Source organism: Plectropomus leopardus, chromosome 6, assembly GCF_026936395.1.
Source record: "Plectropomus leopardus strain MGB_pleo_1.0 chromosome 6, ASM2693639v1, whole genome shotgun sequence".
Classification (NCBI taxonomy): Eukaryota; Metazoa; Chordata; class Actinopteri; order Perciformes; family Serranidae; genus Plectropomus; species Plectropomus leopardus.
The window spans coordinates 12026508-12050103 of record NC_142181.1 but is presented as its reverse complement, the minus strand read 5'-3'; the positions used below and the strand labels follow the sequence as shown (position 1 = coordinate 12050103).

The 23596-nt window shown below is 38.9% G+C and overlaps 1 protein-coding gene across 2 annotated transcripts in view; it reads right to left on the bottom strand.

The window, feature by feature from the left end:
• The window catches only part of kcnab1a (potassium voltage-gated channel subfamily A regulatory beta subunit 1a), a 112102-nt gene that overhangs the window by 7822 nt on the left and 80684 nt on the right, over positions 1-23596 (bottom strand). For both annotated transcript variants that reach the window (XM_088078775.1, XM_042487339.2), the window contains exons 3-10: positions 20215-20252; positions 11435-11514; positions 10302-10346; positions 8551-8595; positions 6121-6164; positions 5859-5945; positions 2656-2741; positions 241-361 (exon numbers count right to left, since the gene is read on the bottom strand). In XM_088078775.1, coding sequence (XP_087934901.1) covers positions 241-361; positions 2656-2741; positions 5859-5945; positions 6121-6164; positions 8551-8595; positions 10302-10346; positions 11435-11514; positions 20215-20252 — 546 coding nt within the window. The remainder of the gene's footprint in view (positions 1-240; positions 362-2655; positions 2742-5858; positions 5946-6120; positions 6165-8550; positions 8596-10301; positions 10347-11434; positions 11515-20214; positions 20253-23596) is intronic.

Here is a 23596-nt window from a genome sequence, read left to right as displayed (position 1 = left end):
GTGAGAACGTATGAGAAGAAGAAAAAAGACAAAATGATTAACTCAAAGGGTTTCAGCAACAGAGAACGATAGAGATTAGTATAATTAATTCCTTGATTTTACTCGTCTATGACAAACAGTGCAAGAATGTTCTCATCATGGGATGTTTGTGCGAAGTTGACAATACATTTTATCATGGGGCATTGATTGACTAACACACACACACACACACACACACACACACACACGAAGAATACTTGCCTATCTTGTGATAAAGTTCAGGCAGTTGCACTTCTACTTTCTCCCTCTGGAAGAGATGATACTCCGCCTGCTCACACACTGGAGGGATCAGATTAAACTGCCTTGCCACTGAATACGCCTCCTAAAGATAAAAAAAGGAGGACAGAATTAATGAATGGTTGTTATGATGTTGGATCTCACTGCAGCAACAACATCCTCTTATGTGGGGTTTAATGTAACACTGCATTAACACACTTGTTTTCTTTTCTGTGAGGATAAAAGAATAAAAGAAATGATGATGGTCAAGAGCAAAAGTTAGAAGCCATAGATATTGATGGGTTAAACTCAGGGAAAGATGATAGAGAGTATTAATCAGCTTGTGGGAGTGTGGCACAAATTCAAATGCAGGGCTCACAGTAAGTCACCCAATCAATATTCCATATCGCAACTCCCGAAGGCATCATATTCAAACTTTCTTCTCTTGCTTCTTATCTGGATTTCCATGTGTCCTTCAAGAAACACATGCCAAAGGAAACACATCATTGTGTTGCTTCTTTAAATGCTCCCGACTCTTTCACTTTTATAGTCTGATGCAGTGAAACACGTGTCAGGATGAGAGAGAAGTAAAAGAAAGGAAAATCTATTCAGCATAACACAACGATACTGTCGGTGCCATCACTCAACTTACAAATTACATGTTGCCCTCCTGTGCTGCAACCCATGACATGTGCCTCGAGCCTGCGTGTGCAGCCTTGCATGTAGCTCTGTGTGTGTGTATGTGTGAGTGTGTGCATACTGTACTGCTGCCGTAACACATACACTTATTAGATGTGTTTACCCCCCTTCATTATTGATGCTATCTAAATTACATGGCTTTCATCTGGGCTTGTGTTCTACAGAGATATCTGCTCCTTTGCACCGTAATCAGAGAGAGAGGATGTCAACACAATGCGCTGTGCTCAGAGGGGGAGGGAGAGGGTGAGAAACACACCAGAGAGAAGACAGAATGGGTGTTAGGTCCCTGAATGTCACTTACGGCATGTGATCATTTTATAATGTTCTGCTGTGGCCTCGTACTCCCTGTATGTATTGTATTCATCACTGCAGCCAGAGTTGAAACAGGAGGTAGATTGTTTCTGACAGGAAGAGGAAACACAGACGGAGGAAACCGCTGGGCCTCTGTGGGAACACTTCCCAGAAAAACCTGTTTGTCCTCTCACTTGCATAAAGTCCGACTTTCCATTTTCCTCCCACTTCATCCTTCCTTTCATTACTCTTTTGCAACCATGACTATGCATGAGCGATGTGTTCAAAGAGATGATGATAAGCTGCTAAAATTGGCTCCTAAATATGTCAAGATATAGGACACAACTAGTGTATCTATAGCTTCTTAAGAGTTTATTCAGTGGATCATTGAATCAATGGTCTTTTTAGAACAAATACAAGGTTTTTATTCAGGTTTCTCTTATTCTAATCAGTGGAATATGAAATTAAATCTGCGAAAGCAGCATGAAACTTTTACAAACTAAAATTACCACCTTGCAGCTGTGTGCCTCTGCAAACCTGTCAAGTTGCACATCCATGTCTATGGATGATTTACACACATCTTCAACCCGGCAGCATAGAAGATCTATGCTATCAGCCAAGTTTCAAGGTGGACACCCAAGATTAATGTCACCAATTCATTATCTGACCAAATGTCTCCCCTTCTGTTCCTGAGATATTACGTTGAATAATGACCAGAAACTTGTTTTTGCAGAACATTATGATGTTACAGTGAAGCTGAACCTTTGTGTATAAAGTGTCATCTCTTCATTATTTTATTCAATTAGACATTTCTGTGAAATTTTGTCAACATTTTCTTATGAATTATTAAGTTATGGCCAAAAACATGTTTTGTGAGCTGACAGTGACCTTTGACCACCAGATTCTAATCAGGTCATTTTTGAATCCAAGTGGACATTTGTGCCAAATCTGAGCAAATTTCCTCAAGGCCTTCTTAATATATCCTGTTCACGAGAATCAGACAGAAGCAAGATCACGATGACCTTGACCTTTGGCCATCATTGAGTCGAAGTGGACGTTTGTGCCAAATTTAAATAAAAATCCTTCAAGGCACTCTTGAGATATTGTGCTCACCAGAATCGGACCTTACTTCTCACTAGCTGATGTGAGTTTAAAACTGCAGTACAGTAGCCAATTATAGTAATTAATTGAATTTTTTATTGAAGTGAACACTCTGTCTGCTCTTTGTGTTGTTCACAAACTTTGCTTGGCCAGCGCTCAAGAACAACCTTTAATACATAAAGAAGATATTTACCAAGTAAATAAATGACCTACCTGCATATGTTAATTCTTTTTTAATCCAAAAGACAGTTGTCATTAGATAAATAGTCTCCAATACAGAAATAAACCCAAAAGTTCCATTCTGCTTACCATGATTTCCATGGCTGTCCACCGAGAAGTCCCCCAGTACATCGCCATGCCCTGGTTGATCACATAGGTCATGGCCCGAACGATCTCTGCAGAGATATACACATGCCAGCATCGCATCAGTCAGTGGATCAACACAACGAACTGATTGATTCCAGCCTGTTCAGTGATAGTAACAGACAGTAATGACAGGATTTCTTTGAAAAAGCAGCAGCACTTATCCTGAAATGCTCCTCTCAACAGTTTACACTGTTCAGCTGCACACCTTCAGCTGCACTCTAAAAAAAACCAAAACACAGCCGTCCCCTGCTGGATCAACTTTTAGCACATTCAAAATTCATTCAACAAAATGGTTCAGTGTTTTAGGCTATGTTCCCGAGAGTCTGAGGAAACACAGAAACTAATCAGCAATTATATATATAAAAAAGCCCAAACACTTCTCATTGTGTTTCTCTCTTTCTTGAAGCAGTTTTTAAGGATTCATGAAAATTCAATGCATAAATTAAAGCCATAATTCACAGAGTAGAGTACATTTTAAAATTTAATAGACATAATTTAGGCTTACTGAGTGAGAGGAGGCGTAGGACAGACTATTTTGTGTGATCCAAAATTACAATCAATATCACAGTTACTTATTTGAAATATGTCTCTGGGGGGACATCAGTCTCACTCAGGAGACAGAAATATAACCACTTTATTTGGAAGTAACCACAAGAAATCTTCAGAGGAAGTAACCAAATCACAGAGTACTTTAGTGCCTTTCTTTCCTATGTGTTCATTATATCCAGTCCTAACACACTTGTGATTCACATATAATAACAGAAGAAAAAGGTGGCACTGAAAGAGAAAATGACTGAGAAAATGTTTGTTTTCTTCTTTTTTAGATGACGTTAAAGAACTTGAGAAGTAACTTGCCCAGAGGCAGGCAGCATGAATTGACAGCAGCCAAGCCTCATGAAGAGCCAAAGCCAAAGGCAGAGAGAGAAGATGGATGAAACCCAGAAACCCAGAAAACAAACAGTAAAAAATACAAAGGAAAAATAGAAACAATGAGAAGGCAGGCGTTGATGAATGGGTTTGCTGACGCACTCAGGAGTCAAAAAGATCAAGGAAACCAGAGTAAGAAAATTAAGAGCGAAACCTTAGATGAAAGGCCTTTACAAACTGATGAAGTTGAAAAAACAAACTCCTCAGAGACCACCCGACTCCTCGAGTCTCTCTTACCTGCCGATGGCTCATCACCCGTCCCTAACAACTCCAGGGACAAACTAACACGCTCACATACTGAAGCCTCTCTGATCACACTCCAGCCGCTGCATTTTTAATGACGCAATTAGCTCCAACACTGCTGACTGCACGAGCCAACAAAAACTCAGATTAGGACTGTCATTAAGGTTATTCATCGTCGCCCTGCACTCACTCCAATTATACAGCAATCCTTGAATGTGGCAGGACTCTTGTCTTTCACTCTGCATAAATGAATTTTGGCGGGAAGACAGAATATGAAGGTCAAAGGAAACACTGACAGAAAAGAAGAAGGTTGGCAACAGAGAGGAGGAAGAGAAGTTAAAGAATAGATCTACAAGAGCATATAATCAAGAAGACCTAAAAAGACTTGACTTTTTGCTCGCCTTTCAGTTTGGCAAATGATAATTAACAATCTGAAACAAAGATGCCTTACTAAATACCATCCTGTCGAGGGAAATAACAGTATTAAGCAAAGTGAACAATCTCTTTCCTCTTTCTTGTTACTTCTGCCTTCCTCTCCATCCCTCCCTCACGCCCGCCTCCCATCCAACTCCAGCAACACGCTGTGATTGTGCACACTGCACTCCCATTTAAATGCTACTCATCTAAATATCCGGCCAAAATAACAAGAGAGAGGAAGAGGGAGTTCAAAACAAGTTTGAGGAAGGATGAGCAATAGATCTAATAGTTGAAAGAATTAAATAGCAAATGAACAGTGAGTGCAGATGGTGGGAAAAACTACGCTGAGTTTGCAGGACAGCAGAAATCAATAAAGAGGCAAGAGAAAAGTGAAAAATCAAGTTGCGTGTGTGGGAATGCATTATATGTTTCGCTGCTATATTAAATTATGGAAGTTTTGTTTTCATACTGAAAACATGAACATAAATAATATCAAATATCATATCAAATATCAAAGTTCTGCTTTCAAACTAGCAATCACATGCAATCTGTCACAAAGTTACAAAATAAACTCATTACTCAGCTTGTCATTTATATAAATTGTCAGAGGCATATAAGTCTTCAATATTGGGAATATATGGGCTGAGTTATGCATTAAAGTTATCCAGAAAGTCTAATTACATTCATGATAAAAATCCCACTGAAGGATAGTAGGAACTGTGAGCAAAGCAAGAACAGAAGCAAATAACTGATTAACATGTAATGGCCTTATTGGTTAGCTATGAACACTAATTTATAAAGGACTGAGAAAAAAAAAAACTAATTAATTTGCTTTACCAGTAGACCTCAAAAGTACACATTTAATACATGATGACTAATGAGAAGCCAATACACTACTAATATGCATATCAATAAGCAACTTCTTGATAATGAATTATACAGGGCTGCCTGCCTCACTTTAGCTGTACTGAAGAACAGTTTTGCAGGGCTTAGAAATCTGCTTCATTATAACATGAACACAAATAATTCCTCTGGTGAAAAAACAGCATATAGACACTGAGGGGGAAAAATCTAAACAGTGTTTCCAGCAAAGGCATTGTGTTTGGATTCAATATTTTGTTATTTTGGGACTCTAATTTCTTTCCCAAGTACACAGCTGCCCTCCAGCCAGTGAACAACCTATCAACAACCTCTCTTTCTGGTTGCTAAACAAAAACCACATAAATCCTGAAAAGGTTAAAAATGCTGCTTAACATGGTTTCATTGTTATTATAACACATGCACACACCAGACATCCACAGTTAATTTCAATGTCAGAGAACTGGTAAGGCTCAAGTCACAGCTCAATCAAAATCTGATTCAGAACTGTAAACTCATTCTGCTGCAAAACAGCAAAGGCAGTATCCCAAATCATAAATGCCAAAACAAATAATCACAAACTCAGATGCATAAAACTTGAGTAAAACACTAAGAAGCGTCACTTCCCCTTGCTTGACATTGTTAATGACAATTGATTTGGTTGCCTAGGTGTAAAATTGATTGTTTATTGGCTGACTCACCCTCCATGGGAGTATTGCTGTCCGGGCGGTTTGCAAAAACTACATCCACGTACTCCAACTGCATCCTTTGTAGAGAGCCTTTAAGACCTGAGAGACACAGAGAGACAATGAAAAGTGGCCGTAGTAACTCAATAAACTCACAGTAAACTGACTCAATAAAGCACTGTGTAGTAAAAAAAAAACATTTATTTAAGGCTTTTTTAAAGTAAAATAGTCTTAAGTTGTTTTGATCATCTTGTGCGTGTGTGTTTTCAAGTCTTACCTTCAATAATGTGTTTCCTGGACAGTCCTCTCTCTGTCTCTGCTCTGATGAGACAAATGCAAACCAATGATAAGCTTCACTGTCAATCTTTTTCAGTCAACAATTCACTTTTGGGTGTTGTTCTATGAGCACATTATATCCCACGGACAAGGCTGTAAAAAGACTTAGCTTTTATTTTTGTGCTCTTGTCACCTCCCTCTTGCAAAGTGTCATCTAACAAACAATGTAAATGACTGAACAGACAGCATGAGTGGGTGTATGAACCATTTTATTCTTGTGTATCGTATGTTGCTGTGTTTGTGGCTGTCAGTGCATTAAAATGACTTTAATATTATCTGAACTTTCTGGTACTTCATCAACTTTTAAACATCAGTCATCTAGCTCTCCAAGCAGACTAAAAGTCATCACTTTTTGAGGGGGCATGATATGAGAATGTGCAAATCAGGCTGTTTTATGTAAATGGGTCAGTGCACGTTCAACTGTTCAGCATCATTATGCATCCAAACTCTGGAGGAGAGAGGTGGAGGACCGAATCTTTCCTCACAGGGATGAAGGAGTGCTCAGGACTGGGGAGAATACCTTCATCCTTATCATCAGACCCAGTTGGGACAGTTTCTGCCAAGAAGTGTGAGTGTGAGAGTGTGTGTGTGTGTGTGTGTGTGTGTGTGTGTGTGTGTGTGTGTGTGTGTTATAAAACAGATTTCTTTATCCTCCCTCTCTCTCCTTTTTTCCACACTCTGCAGAGGAACTGGTTCCTGCGATGGTTATTGGACTGGTGACTGTTTGTGACATCACGTTGCTCAGGTTGTTACAGAGAAAAATTGAGGTGTTGGGAGGAGAAAGTACAATTGTCTTTGAAACAGAGCTACACAAAGAACCTGCTGAATGTTAACAGGAGATATATAATATTTTCTCATTACAAGTCATCAAATATCAATGAATTGCACTGGCCTCTCTGCACACCGTAGCAACACAAAGGCCACAGAGCTGAGACACACTGTAACATGTAGTTAATGTTGTGAAATGGCCGCCTTTTTTGGTTTAAAAAAAATGTAATATGATGTAAATACATTGTGTGACTCACATCAGTTGAAACAACCAGCATTATTTTAAAATAACATTGACTTTTGGTTTCACACTGGATATTAGTTGTGGTCTCTTGGCTGAAAGTCCTGTTGTGTTTGACCTATTCATCTCCTTTCCTCCTGCCTTAAGTGGACTTTCTTGCCCTTTACAACATCAGTTGCTCTCAGTGTCAGTGTGTTGCTGGTAAAGGGTTTACATTGGAGTTAGTTGAAAGCCCGGTGGTCTCATAAAGACACTGAAGACTGCCAATATCAAACGTCCTGGGGCATGACAAAGCAGCTGTATTTGATGCTCTGGGAATGAGACTGAGCTAAGATATGAGGGAATTATCGATAGATTTGAGAACTGATTTCCTCTTTTTGCTTTTTCTCCTCTGGACATTGAGGCTTTACATCTTATTTTTCTTTTTTAATGTTTTAGTTAGTGTCTGTATTTGATAACCGCTCTCCTTGTCTAAGTTTTAATGTGATGTTGTATGTATGTACATTTTTTTAGGTCACTCTTAAAATACAGATCTTGATCTCTGTCGGTGTGTTTACATGGACATGAATAACTCGTATATGATCAGGTTTTTGGAATATGCTGTTTATGTGTTTGAGCATGTAAACACAATTTTCTTTTTTTAGAAACCTCTATATGCTAGCTGGAGCACTCTAAAAGAAGCTGGATTAGTGTTACCTTACCCTGGTTATTGAGAGCCACAAACTACCTGTGCAGGTGCAACTTCAGCCAAGTGATGTAACACAAACAGCGGAAATTGCGGCACTTATAAAGCAATGAAGAAAATGAGGTTTGTCTTTTGGTAATGAAAGAGGCTGCATGTCTTCATACTTTCTCCCCTATTCGATATGTAATGACAGTGACAGACTGGTGTCAATCAAAGTGAGGACAGAGCTATAAGAGTATCGTAGCTCCTTTAAGGAGTAAAGTTAGGTGAGTAACTCCTATGTAGAGTTCATACGAGGTTGAAAGTGAGGCAGTGGATGCACTCAGAGCAGACAGCTGTCGTGGAGAGAAGAAATAAGCAGTTAATTTGTTTAGTGGGACAATGGCGTGTTTAATATCTTCTGTCACTCCCCCATTATTGGTTTGTTTGTTTAAATATAACAGGTACCTGAGCAACTAGACTGCAGTAATCTGTAACTCAGTTATTAGTATTTTTCATGTACACAGGGAACATGAATAACCTGATTTCTTTGTGCTCATGTAAACATCATATCCTGAACAAGGAGCCTTATAAGAAGTTTATTCACGTCCATGTGAAGGCAGTCAGTGAGACTTCCTTATACATTTTCTGTTGACAAACAGACTTGGAAATCAAATTTGAGAGAGTTTCTCACTTACTTTCCTCCCCAGTACAGTTTAGTTGTGATGACCAAGCTGGATCGCCTAAGAAAGATACAGAAAGTGAGTAATACATAATGCATTTGCTTTGTGTATTCTCTTATTTAGATATACATGGCTCTAAAAATCTATAACTTTCTTTGCTACTACATTTAGTGCCATCATGGATGTGTTTATCAGCACTGATCCTGCACTCTCTGCTCACTTGTTTAGTTAGAACCATAATCAGCTGTTCACATGTCACTGAGGTACATTCAGTCTAAACCGTTGGACTAATGTGTGTGAAAATGCCACCCACATAAGAGATTTTGGTGACACCCTGTCATGACGTGTCTGCTGCTCTGTTAAATCATTAAACCTCTTCACAAATTCTTCAGCATCACAAAAGGTGACCTGGCAAACACGATTTCTGTTGTCATCGGATTAAAGGCTAAAATCAGTACATTATTTTACATTACGTGGTATTTACCGAGTTCGTAATTGAATTTTAAAGTTTCAAACGGCGACTTGAGTCACGTGACAAATTAATTCATGCTGTGTATGTGACAAAATATTAAAATTAATGCAGCACTGGGAACTGTATGTTATATTATCCACATTAATTTCCCCTAAAATCTGTAAAAAAAAAAAAAAAAAAACTAAAAATGGATCACCATCCCTTAGTGCCGTCTGCTCTTTCCTCTCTGTAAATTCATGACGACACTCAGAGACGGAAATGTCAGGTTCATCATGTCTTTACCGCAACAGCATCAAACCGCCTACTGGTGCAATGTTGTCAGCCCAGTACATGGCACTGAAGGCGAGGACACAGTGTGCGACCGTTGAACCGATTCTGAATATGATTTAGGCATGATTGAAAAAGTTAGGTTTTTTCAAATCTGGGTCAGCAGGTGTTGACAGTGTGCAAGTAAAACCATACAATGTGTGATTTGTAAAAAAAATTAATCTGAAGTCTTCAGATTTTATCACTACCAATTGTTCTCAAAGTGTATGCTACTTCCTGACTGTCATAGATTTAAAAGATCAGCGTAAGAAGGTGTGAACAATCTTTATGAGTGGTTTGTCCAGTTTCTTTAGCTCGTCATCAGGTTTGACCAGTTCATAAACTGAGCAATGATTGCTCAGTGTTCTCAGATTTAAGCCGCTTCATACCGACATATCACAAAGAGGCTCCATCAGATACTTAATATTACTGTAAGTTACTCCCTTTGATGTTACTGTAAGTCTGTCTTCCCTGTGTCCTACAGAGACGATCAATAATTAAAGACTAAAAAAAAGAAAGACTGAGCGTTTTAATAACTCCATAAAGGGAATATTTGAGATTTGTAGAAACTGAAAATGCCTACAGGCAGACTTTTATACAGTAACTGTTTCATGTGGCTGTGATGCAATGCAATGTCTGTTCACGCAAAAATACACAAATTACTGAAAATAAGGAACGTGGTCTGATTTAAAGAAATACAAACACAGTCCTAAGGAGACAGAAATGATATTCCAGATTTCACCATCACTTTAAACTTTTCACTTTAACGTCAAACATGACTGTCTCTTTCACAAACTGACATCACAAATATTTGCATTTTCACTCACCAAAGGAAAAAAAAATCTCTCATTTCCATTCCCTTTGTCCTCATGCCTCACACACACTTCTTTCGCTGCCTCTTGCATTATGTACACACATTGTTCTCCTCCTTGTTTCTCTCTTACAACAAAAGCAGTGAAGCCATCACACATGTTTATGTCATCATTACCTCCAGCATTTCTTCTTGATAATGTTTCCTAGAATGACTTCGGCCCTGCAATGCAACATAAATGAGGTGGTGTCATTAAATTGATAAAATTAATATTCATAAACATTTCCTCCACATCCACAATATCAACCCTGCAATCCATTGCCTAGACACTCCCTGTGCATCAGAAAAATAGAATAGACAGTTAGATGGTACATTCAAAAAGATTAAAAAAAAAAACCCCATTTAAAATCACTTGTTCCATCTTATATTGAAAAAAGATTTTTTGGACAAAATTTGTGTTTTATTAAACACATTAACAACATTAATTTGTTAAATTATGAAACAGCTTAAGGAAATCACACCTTCAACAGTAGAAAGATCAAACCCTACACTTATGTCTTTTATTCTTTCCACTTTACCAATTCAAATGTATAATCACTGTGACTCTTCCTAAATTTAAACTTGTTGCATGCTGAGACAATAATGCAAATCTTCTCACTTGCTCTGAGAAAGCTAGCACAGGCTGGAAAGGTGCCTTGCAGTATTTTTCCTCACATTTGCATCAGACTTAGACATCAGACAGTTAAAATAAACAATAAATAATAAATATCTGATTCTGCTAATTAGTTCACAGCACAGGCCTTTTTTTTGAGAGCAGTATCACACTCCTTACACAAAAATCAAACACATTCTTATAATTCTGTGGATTGATTTCATGAACACTGATATTTTACATTGTTCTCCATATTCAAACAACATCCAAAGGCTTTAACAAAGAGCCACAATAACACAATAACCAAGACTAATAATTCCACCCTCACATAAAAAGCAGTGATTTCCTTTTGGTCCAACTAAATTTACTCATCCAGTCTCAAATCTATGGCATGTCCGGAGTGGAAACTTTTTCTAAGGTCATGAATAATCGCAAATTGTATGTTTCTCAGACCTGCTGGCTGTGGATCGGTTCACTAAGTGAGTGGATTAAATTAGACTCTGAAACCTTCCGGCCAAACACAGATGATAAAAAAAAAAAAAAAACTTTCTGAGGCCAGTGGGGCCAGACGTCTGCACCTGATCACAGCTAAACATTATTAGGTTGTTATGAGCTCAACTGAACTGCAAACAAACTGAGAGGTTGGTTCCACACCCACCTGCCGCTTGCGTAGACCTCAGCTGTGTCGAACAGGTTGACTCCACTCTCATAGGCAATAGTCATTAGCTGCTCTGCAACCTGGCAAGAGGTCAGGACACACACACGCCAACACACATCGACATACAGAAAGACAGGACACAGAAAGGTCAGTGTGCTGAAAATCTCTCTTTTTTGACACTTGCCAATGGAAAACATATCCTTAGAAGAGGTATAGCATTCTAGCATTTCAATATCCTTAAAATAAATGTTTTCAGAGCCACAGTGTACAAGGTTTACCAAAACCTTTATTTAAAGCCTAAGGTCATCCTCGGAGCATGAGTATTGTTTAGTTGTAAGACAAATATATGCAAGACATTCAAGACGGTGACACATCAGACCGCGCCAACATGGAGGTGCAAGCTCTCAAGTAGTCACACGCATCAAGCTAAGAATCAGAGGACAGAAAGCCAGGCCAAACAACTCTAATAATGCACAATCAGGGATAACCACTGCATCATCAATCAAAAAAATAACCAAAGAAAATTATAAGAATATAGCAACAGGGATTAGCATCCAGTTAGTTCCTGTCTCTGTAAAGGACACTTGTGGTGTCATCTTTGGTGATTTTTCAGTACCAAGCAGTATTTCAGTCAGCCAGCTCACCTGGAATGGATCTTTTATACAGCATATGTACAGAGTCAATATTTGACTCCTGGGCTCTGACCCTTATTACTTCCTACAGGGATACACCAACTTCAGCACAACAGGGATTGAGGAGTGATTTTAATAACTTCTTTCCTAGAGGAAATTAAGTTTCTCCTAAGTTTTGAGTATGCTTCATCAAAATGCTTGTTAGATGGTCAAATAGTTTTGGACTCCCTCCTCCCAACCATTCTAATGTACATAGCTTTTCTGCAATTTCTAGATATGATTACTGTCAACCAGTAACAACCAAATGTGCAGACTTACATGCTAGGATACCTGTGTAAAAAAAACAGTGTTTTACATCATTCAAAGTAGACAGCAGTAGAACCACACCCCCTTTTCAGCCCTTTGATCCATGAGTTATACTGTGTATATAAAGTATATCATTTGTGTTTAAACGGTGTTAAAAGTAAACTTGAGATTTTATATTACTCATTCAAGTCAAAAAATCATGTGAAAGATTTACAGCATTTATTCAAGATTTTATTTTATTTTTATTAAAACAGTCCATTGAAGAGGTTGGGGGAACTGAGCATTACTGGGAAATGAACTGGAAGATGCTGTTCTGAGTTGATTTTCTAAATAAACAATCAGCCTATAATGTATCTAGTTGATTATGTACACAGAATATTTATCTCAGGAGGTTTGAAAACAGTTTTCTAGAGATATTAGAGAAATTGAGAATATTTTGAGTAGTGATGACAAATAGGATGATATATATATATATATACACACAGCATGAATTAAAAAATAAATAAATTCATGCTTATTGTTTGAAAAAGGTCTGTTTAGACTAAGTCTGCTTTCTCATGTTCAAATTCTCAATCCTTTAGAATGGACAGTCAAAATAACACATAATAAAGCATTTTAATCTTGAAAATCTTCTGCTACTGATTTTAAGTGCTTTATAGAAATAGATATCCATTATTAACATGACAATATTTTTTGCGTTTGGAACATATTTGGGTTCTGAACGGGTGACGGGACGTTGTGTAACATTCCAAAACTGACAGTATGACATTTACACCTACTTCTTGCTGGTTTGAACTTCTCTCTCAAATGCTTTTTTTTCATTCTTTACATAACTATTTCCGCCACAATTTCATGTGAACAACTGAGTGTATTTAAAGAATATTGCAGCTCCCCTCTCTCTATGCTGGCCAGCTTTTCACTCGACTTCGAGTGCAGCCATTCAGAACAGCTATAAACACTTAACAGCGTAACACGTCATATAAACTAATTCTGATCAAGCATAATAACCCTTAGAGCTCTCGGGTGGATGCTGGGGTGGAAGTGGGGCTTATGAAATGCTATATGAACAGCAGTGCAGCAGGCATGGCAGAGCCAGAGTGAGCTGCGCACAAAGGCTCAACAGCAGTGCCCTGTTGCAAAGGAAGTGTCAGTGTATATGCTGCAGTGAGCAGAGTACTGTATGTCCTGTGTGAGTACACTGCAGCAACCCACTCAACTTGCCTGCATGAACTCACATACTCAAACAGAGCTTTTACTGTGAGTCTGTTAAGTACAGACTTTTTTGAGCAAGTGGGATCACAGCGTAATTATCTGTGAAAAAATCATCAGACTCCATGGTATATATATTGTGTCAACTCATTCCTCTTTAGTTAATAAGAGCTCATGCTTTAAGTGAGTGTGTGGCATATGTGCAAACATTCCTTCATATTTTTGCAGACATGGTGACCATAAATCATCAGACCGAGATCCAATTTCCCTGCGGTGAGTTTTATTACATGGGGACTCTAAGTGAATTTGCCATCATCTCCCTGTGGAGTCATATGTGCGCATCAGTTGAGTTTGTGAGCGGACAGAAGGGTGTGTTTGCACATGTGGTGCTTGTGTGGTTGTCTGTCGCTGTGAATGTATCTGAGAGTGCATGCGCAGTCAGACGTGTGTGTGTTGCTGTATCAGTGGTGGCAGACAGCAGAGGTGTTGTTTCTAGAAGAATTAATTAATTAATCAATAAAGAACAAATTTCTTCTCTGAGAATCTCTCTCTACCTTCACAGACTGGGCAGTTGTCCAAGCCTATCAGTGATGATAATACAATAACAATAAACTTTATTTAATAAGTGTCTTTAGAGACCATGCTTTAATAGACACAATTAAGGTACATAAATAAAATAAGATGAAATGAGATAAAATATATGATTAGAATTTAGATCAATACAATTAAACAAAGGCAAATGATGAGATAAAAGAAATAAAACAAAGACATAATAAGGGGCATCTATTGGTGAGGATTACAGATTGCAGCCAGCTGAAACTTCTCCTGTGTGCCAATCATGAACTCACTGTTAGGATTGCGTCAGTGTTCATTGTTTAGTAGGTTTTTACCAAGAGCTGAATTACACACAAAGATCTTTCCCTCTTCAAAACAAATGGATCCAGTGATTAAAACCGGCAAAAACACTGAATAAAACAGTTTCACATTTAAAAAAAAAAAAAATCTTTTTTCTGATGCCACAGAGGGCCTGCTAACTGTAATGACCAACATAAAAACAAGAATGGCCCAAGAGTTAATGTCTGGTTTGTCAGTAAAAAGTCTCAGGGAGGACGGTGCACATTTTGTCTCTTTCCAACTGTATATTTTTTTTACTCTGATGGTGATCTTTCCATAACCTTAAAGATACACTATGTAGGATTTTCCCTAATTAAAAAAACAAGAACAATGTATAGACTCGTGTAAAAGTAATCCCTCTGAACTCATGACCTGTGAAAAGTGTGTATTGGTGTATTTTTCTGCAGAGATTCTGCACTTTGCCTATATTTTTGTATTATTTTCTGCATTTGGGACGTTTACCAGCGTGTTACCTCACAGAGCTCAGGTGAGGTCGGGGCTTTGGCCAGACTGTAAGCAGCACACAGTCCAAAAGAAACAGCACTAAAGAAAAGACGCAAATATAATGCGGCAAAACGCCAAACAACAGTAAATCTTGGTTGGCTTTTGCTTTCACTTTCTTTGGTGAGTTTTTTATAAACAGAAACTTAAATTCCTGGCTAGAAAAGAGGAATTTCTTATTTATTGCACTTACAAATTAGCAGTGTTGTGGTTGATGGTGAGGACGTGGGAGCCTCAAGGAGCCTAGCTGCTGCCTGTTCCAGTGAAAGGAAACTAATGATAATAACATTTTCTGCGTACTATAACCAGTACTATCGGCAGAATATTTCAGAATTCATTCATATTCACAAAGAGTATCATTATAAGACTGCTTTCAGAGAAGGTTGAATTGACAGTGATGCAGGAAACTAAAGAACAGAGAGAACAGTGGCTGCATTTAAAAATGACTCATTCAGCCTCTGAGTCCTGACCGCCATTAAGGCAAACGGAGGAAAAGACAGAGCTGGATAATGAAGAGGTTAAAGAAAGCAGGGGTCAGTAAAGGAGAGAAAGACTTGGGAAAGAGGGATGACAGAAAGTGAACAGCATGTTCTTTCTCTAACTGGTCTGTGCTGAGTGCACATTATAGGAAACAATCTCTGTCACACACTGTCGGGGGCACTGGAGGGTGATTTTCAATAAAGTGGATGTAGGGTGAGAGGTAAGAGATTTTTTTGCAGAGGTAAGAAAATGGATGGGGGGTGAAGAAAAGTTGGATGTGGATGAAAAAAGTGAGCAAGTGCTGAATGGACAAGTCATGTAGAGAGAATTTAAGGATAAACACAGTGGGTAACAAAGTTTTTGCAGGTAAGGTGAGGAACAAAGACAGACGAGCAGATAGCCACAGACCGAGCCGAGAGAAGGGTGAGTCCGTTTTTTAAAGGGTGACTGTTTGGCCTCTCCTGACTGCTCATTCATAATGTGTCTCGGAAGATACTAAAAAGTCAATCACTGTCATGGAGTGCTAAGAGTGACATTCACAAGGTCAGGAAGTTTTTGTTGATGATGAAGCATCACAGCTTACACATATTCCTGACTTCTGGCCAATTTGGATGAACTGAATGTGACTAATGGCCTTCGAATGGTGCAGTCATTTTTGTAAGGGGAGGACAAACTGCAGAGACAATCTGTCTGTAGCACACAAACATGTACTCATGCACTTCTAACCTTACCTTCAGAAAAATACTGAGTCACTGTTAAGTTGCAGAAATACATGGGTGGCTGTGCTTCAGGCTTCTGTCTTTGTTTTGTTTTTTTCTCTCTGGGGCACAAAAGGTGCAGGAGATATTTGATTTCCATAGAAGAGATGTGATGAGAAAAAAACGATTTCTCTCTCACAGCCCCAGAATCAAGGCCTCCCACATACTACCCACACAGCCTTGAGATGGTTTTATGGCTGCGCTGCCTCCTCCCCTCCACACTCCCTACATCAAAGTTTAAATCGACAAGACACACTTTCTTCAAATTCACTTTATGGTTCATGGATCCACTTTTGGCCTTTTTGAGTGAGTAAGCAATGTTAACTTGCGGCCCACCATCACTCCTGTGAGCTCTCTGTCTGGGAATGTTTTGCCTGCTGCCCAGACAAGACTGCAGCAAAACAAACTTAGTAACAATTTGATGAGACAAATTTTATTACGGGCTTAGTAGCTGTTACTTGTTGTAAAGAGCATATATACTTTATGCAATGCAGTATATACAGTATATACATCTTTAAATAAGCTTATTATTAAGTGAGAAACTCATGAGCCATCTTTAGTGACCTGCTGACTTTCTAATAAGTTAACAATTCTGCAGTTTTACATATAAAAGGAATATATTTTATTTTATTATATGGTCCCACTTGGTCCTTGTTACGACTTCTATATGTTAATGAACTTTTAAATTGTAATGTGGGAAAAACATGAACTTTACCAAGTATGGCAAAACAGTTTTAATCTTTATATTGAAAAGTGATTTTGTCCAAGACTTTTTGCTGCACCAGTGCATTGCACTGGAAAAAATATTGCTTCACCTAGGGTTAAAGCAACAATTGGTAACTTTTAGGGCAATAACTTTGATATATGAAACTGGCACAAAGTACATGAGTCAGATAGTCTGTGAAAAAAAAAATCATGCCCCTTCTCTTCCTACAGCTTTTAATGGCATTTGCTAGAATTACTTTGCAAAACCCAGAAACAATTGATCAGAGGCGACAAGTCTCTAATGCAGCAATCAATCAATTATGTCCGTGTTTGTGTGCGGTCAAACTGTCAATTTAGGCAAGGCTGATCAAATTTTAATCAAGATTTTGTCACCGTATTGCCTATATTTTTACCTCAAATGTTTTCAGAAACATATTTTAGTGAACTGTTTATTTTGCAAACCGACGCGGACATTAGGTAATGTTAAATGGTTCTTAACAGGTTTAATGAAAGGGTCAACCCTCTCTCTGGTGTGTGCATGATAGCCGTTGCTACTGTGTTATCTCATGTTGATCGGGCAGAGACAGCAGAAGGAGAGTGACTCGCAGAGATGACCCTTCAGCCCTGCCTAAAACAGCAGCACCAGCTGGATGCCCCCCCTCACACTCACATTTCCATCACAAATAGGTTGTAATTCTCTGGGAAACACAATGCTCATAATAATAGGCTCTGAATACAAGACAGCGTTGCAAATTTTATTTTATTTTATTTTATTTTATTTTTAAGGAAAGCTGCTGTAAAATCAGATATTTCAGGCTACAAAAAACAACTTGCTAAATCCTGGAGGGACTGACTAAGGAAAAAGATGAGACTTTTATTCAGAGTTTGCATGTATTTGTGTAAGTCAGAGTTGGAGCCTGTGCACAATTAAGTGCATATTTGTGCAGCACTGACACAGATTTCATGAACAAAGTGTGTTTGTGTGCCAGAGTTGTTGTGCATTTCTTAACCAGGACAGGGACACTGAACTCTGCTGAGGACATGTAGTATATTTAGAGCACTTTTGATAACAATGACATTGAACAAGGGGCAATCAGGACAGCAGAGGACTTTGTAAGCCAACAGCGTTGTATGTGATGTTTGTACCGTGGCTGTTGTGTGGTTGCTCCACTGAATCCACAGAGACCTTCTGTCTGCACAACTGGCTTCTTTTTTGGCTGTTTTCTATGGTTATAATGCATTGTCGTGTGTCTTTACTGAGAACATAAACATTTTATCTTCAGAACTGAGTCAAAACGTAAAATTAAAAACAGATTTTATCTGAGCCAACCAGCCATTCCCAGCTGAGTACGGACCTCAGCTGTTGAAGCCTGGTGGACTGTGTCTGAGTGATGCCAGGGACACTGAACTGGGGACATACACAATAATGGAGAGAAGTGGGGCGCTAGGCTTTGAGTGTGCCATGTGAGTCGATGGCACTAAGCCTTAAAGTAAGAAAAATAATACTGTTACATAAGCTTACTGTGTCCCCTGTGGTGAGCTTTGTCCTCTCCCCCCTAAGTGTCACACTAAATGTGTGCGTATGCCTGTGCATCTGTGTGTGTGATGACCAAGGCCAAGACCCCAGCAGCAACATCAGAGCATGTTAGAGCTCATCAGCATGAGCGTAAAGGAGATATACAAACTCATGATGTTTTGACCTTCAGTATGACATTTTTCTGTCCTATGTATCATAACATTTGAGTCTGTCCCAATGATCTGATTCATTACACCTAAGTCCTTGTGAGGGTCGTCTTGTTCTAGACATTTTTTAAAATCCTTCATTATAACATGAGCAATTAAAACCTAAGCTTTAGGCTAATTGAGCCTGTAGATATTAAAAGTTTCATAGCCAGCCAATGGTCTGATCAAGGTTAACTGTGACAATAGCCTTGTGTATATTTCATTAAAACAAGAGTGTGAGACACAGGACTGAAAAACATGGTTAAAATGCTGAGGGAATCACGTCCTTATTGATTTTATGCAGGTCAAGTCAACCTAAACTTCACAGCTTGCATACAAATTATAAAAGAGGCACAAAATATGACAGGCTACGGTTGGACACTGCTCCCAAAATATTCAGCCAACTTTTTTGGGCCTGCAGGCTCCATTTTCAAAGGTCACTTAGTTTTTAATTTAGCAACTTTTTTGGCATTGGCTATCACTTATTCATCAGTGTTTGAACATATGACATGTTATGACATATGGTCAACTGGTACTTGACGGGAAACTTAGACAGCTTTGTATCATATCAATGTGGGTAGTATATGCAAATAAACTATAGTAAACTTCGATTTTTGCTAGCTTTTCGGCTGTTGCTGAAACTGTAGATTTTACTTCCGCCACCACAAACACAAAGAGTATCGTGAGAGAGACCCGCCCCTCTCTCTCTCTTTCTCTCAAATGCAAACCTACTTACACATCGCGTCACTGCATTGTCTATTTTTCGCCTTAAATTTTTCAGAAATATATTTCAGTGCGCTGTTTGACTGTAATAGGAAAAGCTATGAACAGGAAGTGGGCATCACACTTATTCATGTATTTCAAAAATGAAGTCTGAAAAAGCCAAGATCAACCAGTAAAATTAAGCAGTGCTGATTGAACACGAACCAAGATTCTGTTACTGTGTTGCCTATTTTAACCTAAAATGTTTTAAGAAATGCATTTTAGCTCACTGTTTAACTGTGGCTCCAGATTTTTTGTTACCAGCTGGCCACCACATTGGGAAATCAGCCAAGCTTGCATTACATCACCTGCCAGTGGGAGCGTTGGTTCAGTGCGGGGCAGCGCATTCTGGTAGGTTTTCTATCTCTTAAGAAAAAGCAAATGCCACAGCCCATTTTTGTTTTCTTTGGTCATATAGCAATTTTATTTGCGTCTCTCTACTGCATGCAGTTTTATGAAAGACCATCTTTCCAGCAGTAAAACACTATTTATGGCAGCATCAGAGGAAGCTCATCTTATGTCTCAAATGATCCCTGTGAGTTATATAGGTTACAACTATTCTTGTATGTTTAAACTTTGTTAGTATCACTGTTCATTATCAATGGTTTATCACACATCAAACATCTACCAAAGTGTTTTCAGCAAAGCACACTAAGTGATATGACATAAGGCACACATGTTTGTATACAAGACATTCAATACCCATCACTGCTGCATATACAGTACAACAAAATCAATCAATCAATCAGTGAATAAGTAGGGTTCATTAAGATTAAATGATCATAAAAGACAAAGGAAAAATGTTTCCTACCTCGTCTGTTATCTGTCCCCCAAATGTCACCCATGTACCTGCAGGAAAAAGACAGACATTTCAGCATTAGAAAACAACTATCGGGGCATCCGGTGGCTTAGTGGATAAAGCAGGCGCCCCATGAATAATGGCACTGCCCTTGCCACAGTAGCCGCGAGTTCGAGTCCAGCTCGTGGCCCTTTGCTGCATGTCATCCCCTCTCTCTCCCCCTTTCACACTGTTGATCTGTCCTATCTAATAAAGGCAAAAATGCCAAAAAATAATCTCTGGACCGTGTCACCAATCAAAGGAGGCTGTCAAGTTCCCAAGAGAAAAATCTGTCCTGCTGTTCAAGACTGAAGGATCACCCTTAGTGAGCACCTGTGAGCACTCTCTGTCTTTACTGGTGATTGTTTGTGTTTGTGACCGTCAAGCTTATTTGGGAGACCTTGAGTCCCCCTTATGTCTGTGTGTGTGTGTGTAATGAGTGTGCATGTGTGTACATCAGACTACATGCTCCTGATTGCCTCGCAAACAATGCTGATAAGCCAGACAAAAGGCTAAGCCACCCCAACCAGAGGGGACACTAAATCCTCTGCACACTCCCTCTCTGAATTATGTAGCTTTGTTGTGGCAGAAAAAAGCATTTCCCATTCAGATTATGTCGAAACAGTTTTAGCTGTCAAAAAGTGTCCCAGATGTACAGAGAGAGCGAGAGGGAGGAACACCTTTTTATATCAGAAAAATGTCTGGTACTAATGTGGCTTATGTGTGTCTGAGGAGTTGTAAGAAGATCTGGGCTGACTGTCAAGATATGAGGAGGCAGTGTCGCAGTGTGTTTGAAATTTGGAGGGGGTAGACCAAATTTAACCATTTAAAAATGTATGATATTGCTACATATTGATGTATTAGATTTTATGAACTGTTCATGTTAATGTATATGAAGTATATCTGGTTTGTCAGGTTAAAATTTGACCTTTTTTGACCCAACGCCGATCCAAGCAGGATCAAAATGTCTTCATTTCAATTGTGTGGTTTGATTGATTGATCGATTAAATTTATTGTTGTGTCATTTATCCCTAAAGAAATACATAATAATTCAATTGAGCAAATGTTCTGTTGAACTAATATTCAATTCAGCATACTGAAAAAACATTTACTTTGCATTGTTGGGGATCCTTGGTTGGCAATAAGAGTAGCTCAGATTATTATGGGGTGAATTCAAATGTAACAGATTTGTCAGATAAATATTCATTCAATCAACTCTTTTCAAAAACAATAATAGCTTTCAAGATTGATAATGCTGTTTGCACCTACTGAGACCTTTACCCTACTATACCCTACCCGTGTTATGTAACTTACAAATAGTAATAACAGACAATTTATGGCTATTTTTTAGGTGGAAGGGGTTAAAATGAGCCATCCTCGATAGTTGTTGTGTCTGTGTTTCAAAATGATGAAGACAGTTGGGAACATTGATAAAAAATATATGCTCTACAGGATGATTATTTTCCTTTGGCAACTATCATGTGACACAGATTTTTAGACATTCTATTATCCGAAGTAGTTTGTGTTATATAGCTAATATAAAAGGTATAAAAATCTCCATGGGGGGGGGGCATGTCCCCAGACACCCCAAGTGTTTGGGCTGAGCCCCTAATGTACAATGTGTTACTCCGCCCCTGTACTGCAATATCTTATTGGTACTCAATGACATGAAGATGACATAAAGACCAGTACTGATACTGGTTGCTAATATTGGCCTAACGAGCGCCGTATCTGATCTTTATCTCATTAAAGTTTAAAGGGAAAACTCTGGACATTAGCACTACTTTAGTACTCAACACGTAGAAGCTGCTGCGGCCTTTAACCTTCCTTCTAAGAGGTTTTACTTAGAATATTGATGAGGAGAACAATGCAACCCCTCCAGCTAATTAACTATTCTCCTTTTTGGATATTTATTAATTCCCTTCAGGCCTTAATACTGCTTTCTGTTTTATCTCCCTGTTGAATCCTCTCACTCACCCTGTGCCCCAGTGCCCACAATTTCACACCAAATGAATAGAAAATCTTTCCTCTGACTCTGCTGACCCCCACTGCTCAGCTTTCTGAAAACAACTGCTGCACCTCAGAGACGGCCGACAATGAAATGGCACTCAACCATCTGCTCATTTCAACAGAGAGGAGCTCATTACGCCATACACCGCAATACCATGAGCTCCACTGAGGTTTAACTTACAGATGACACCCTGCGGATAAATTGGATCTGTTGGTGCATAATGATATTAATTTCACCTAATAAGGAGCAGAAATCTGTCGTTCTCAAAATGCGCAATCAGCAGGATCATAATCGTTGTTTCAGCACAGGTCGGTGGGTGAAAAAACGCTAATTGCTGGTAGGGAGATTTGCTTTTGGAAATTGTTAAAACCTTTAACCACGGCAACATCATGAAGCCCCAACTGCACCTACACTCCAATCATTACATACTGCCCTTATTATACAGCATGTGCATAATGTGTGTTATTTCTCACACACATATGCAGAGTTTGTGTGCGTATGTCGTTTGTGTGTTCATCAGCCCTTTACACTCTCTCCAGTAGGTGAAACTGTAATCTCAGCGGGCATCCCAGTTGCAGCTCTGAGCTTTGTTTCTGAGCGGGGGGCTCAGCATGGGATGAACTTCCCACAGAGCTCTAATGTCAAGGTCACTGTGCTTACAGATTCGACTGATTTTTTAAACAGAAAAATCAGTCGAATTTGTAAGAGCAGTGGCAATCAGCTGCTTTTTTTACTGGCAGCTGCAAATGGAAAGTGCCGGAAGTGGGACTTGATGTTGCTATGCAACAGTAATATATATCTGATAACCCTGCAGCACTTTCTGCTAAATCTAAAGGGTTCAAGTCAACAGGAGAGCTCCAACTAACTCATGACAAAGTATCTATTGAGTGTGTAAACTTGGCATGCTAAATGCTACAAAGGTATATCAGGAAATTCAAATCTGACATCTGTTCTCTGTCTTCAATCTTTTCCTGACAGCAACTTATTCTTCTTTCATTTTTTTCCCATTATGGAGATTTTTCTGCCCTGTATCCACACATGTCAAGCACTTCAATTACGGGTTCAACAGAAGCAAGACAACCGTACATGAGCCCAACTGCACAAGGCAGAAAAGTCAAAGAGAAGAAGTGAAAGAGACAAAAAACATGGTGAATAGGGAGTGAGAGAATGTTGAGATAGAGTTGTAGATCTGGCAAGAGTTGTAATTTATGACTTTTTTTTTAGCTTTGTGTGAATCCTTTTAACCTGATTCTTCAGTCTTGAATCCAGCCTGTGTGCCTGGCAGCGCCATAGATGGCACACATTTAGATGAAACATTTCTCTCTGGTGTCTCAGTTTAACTGA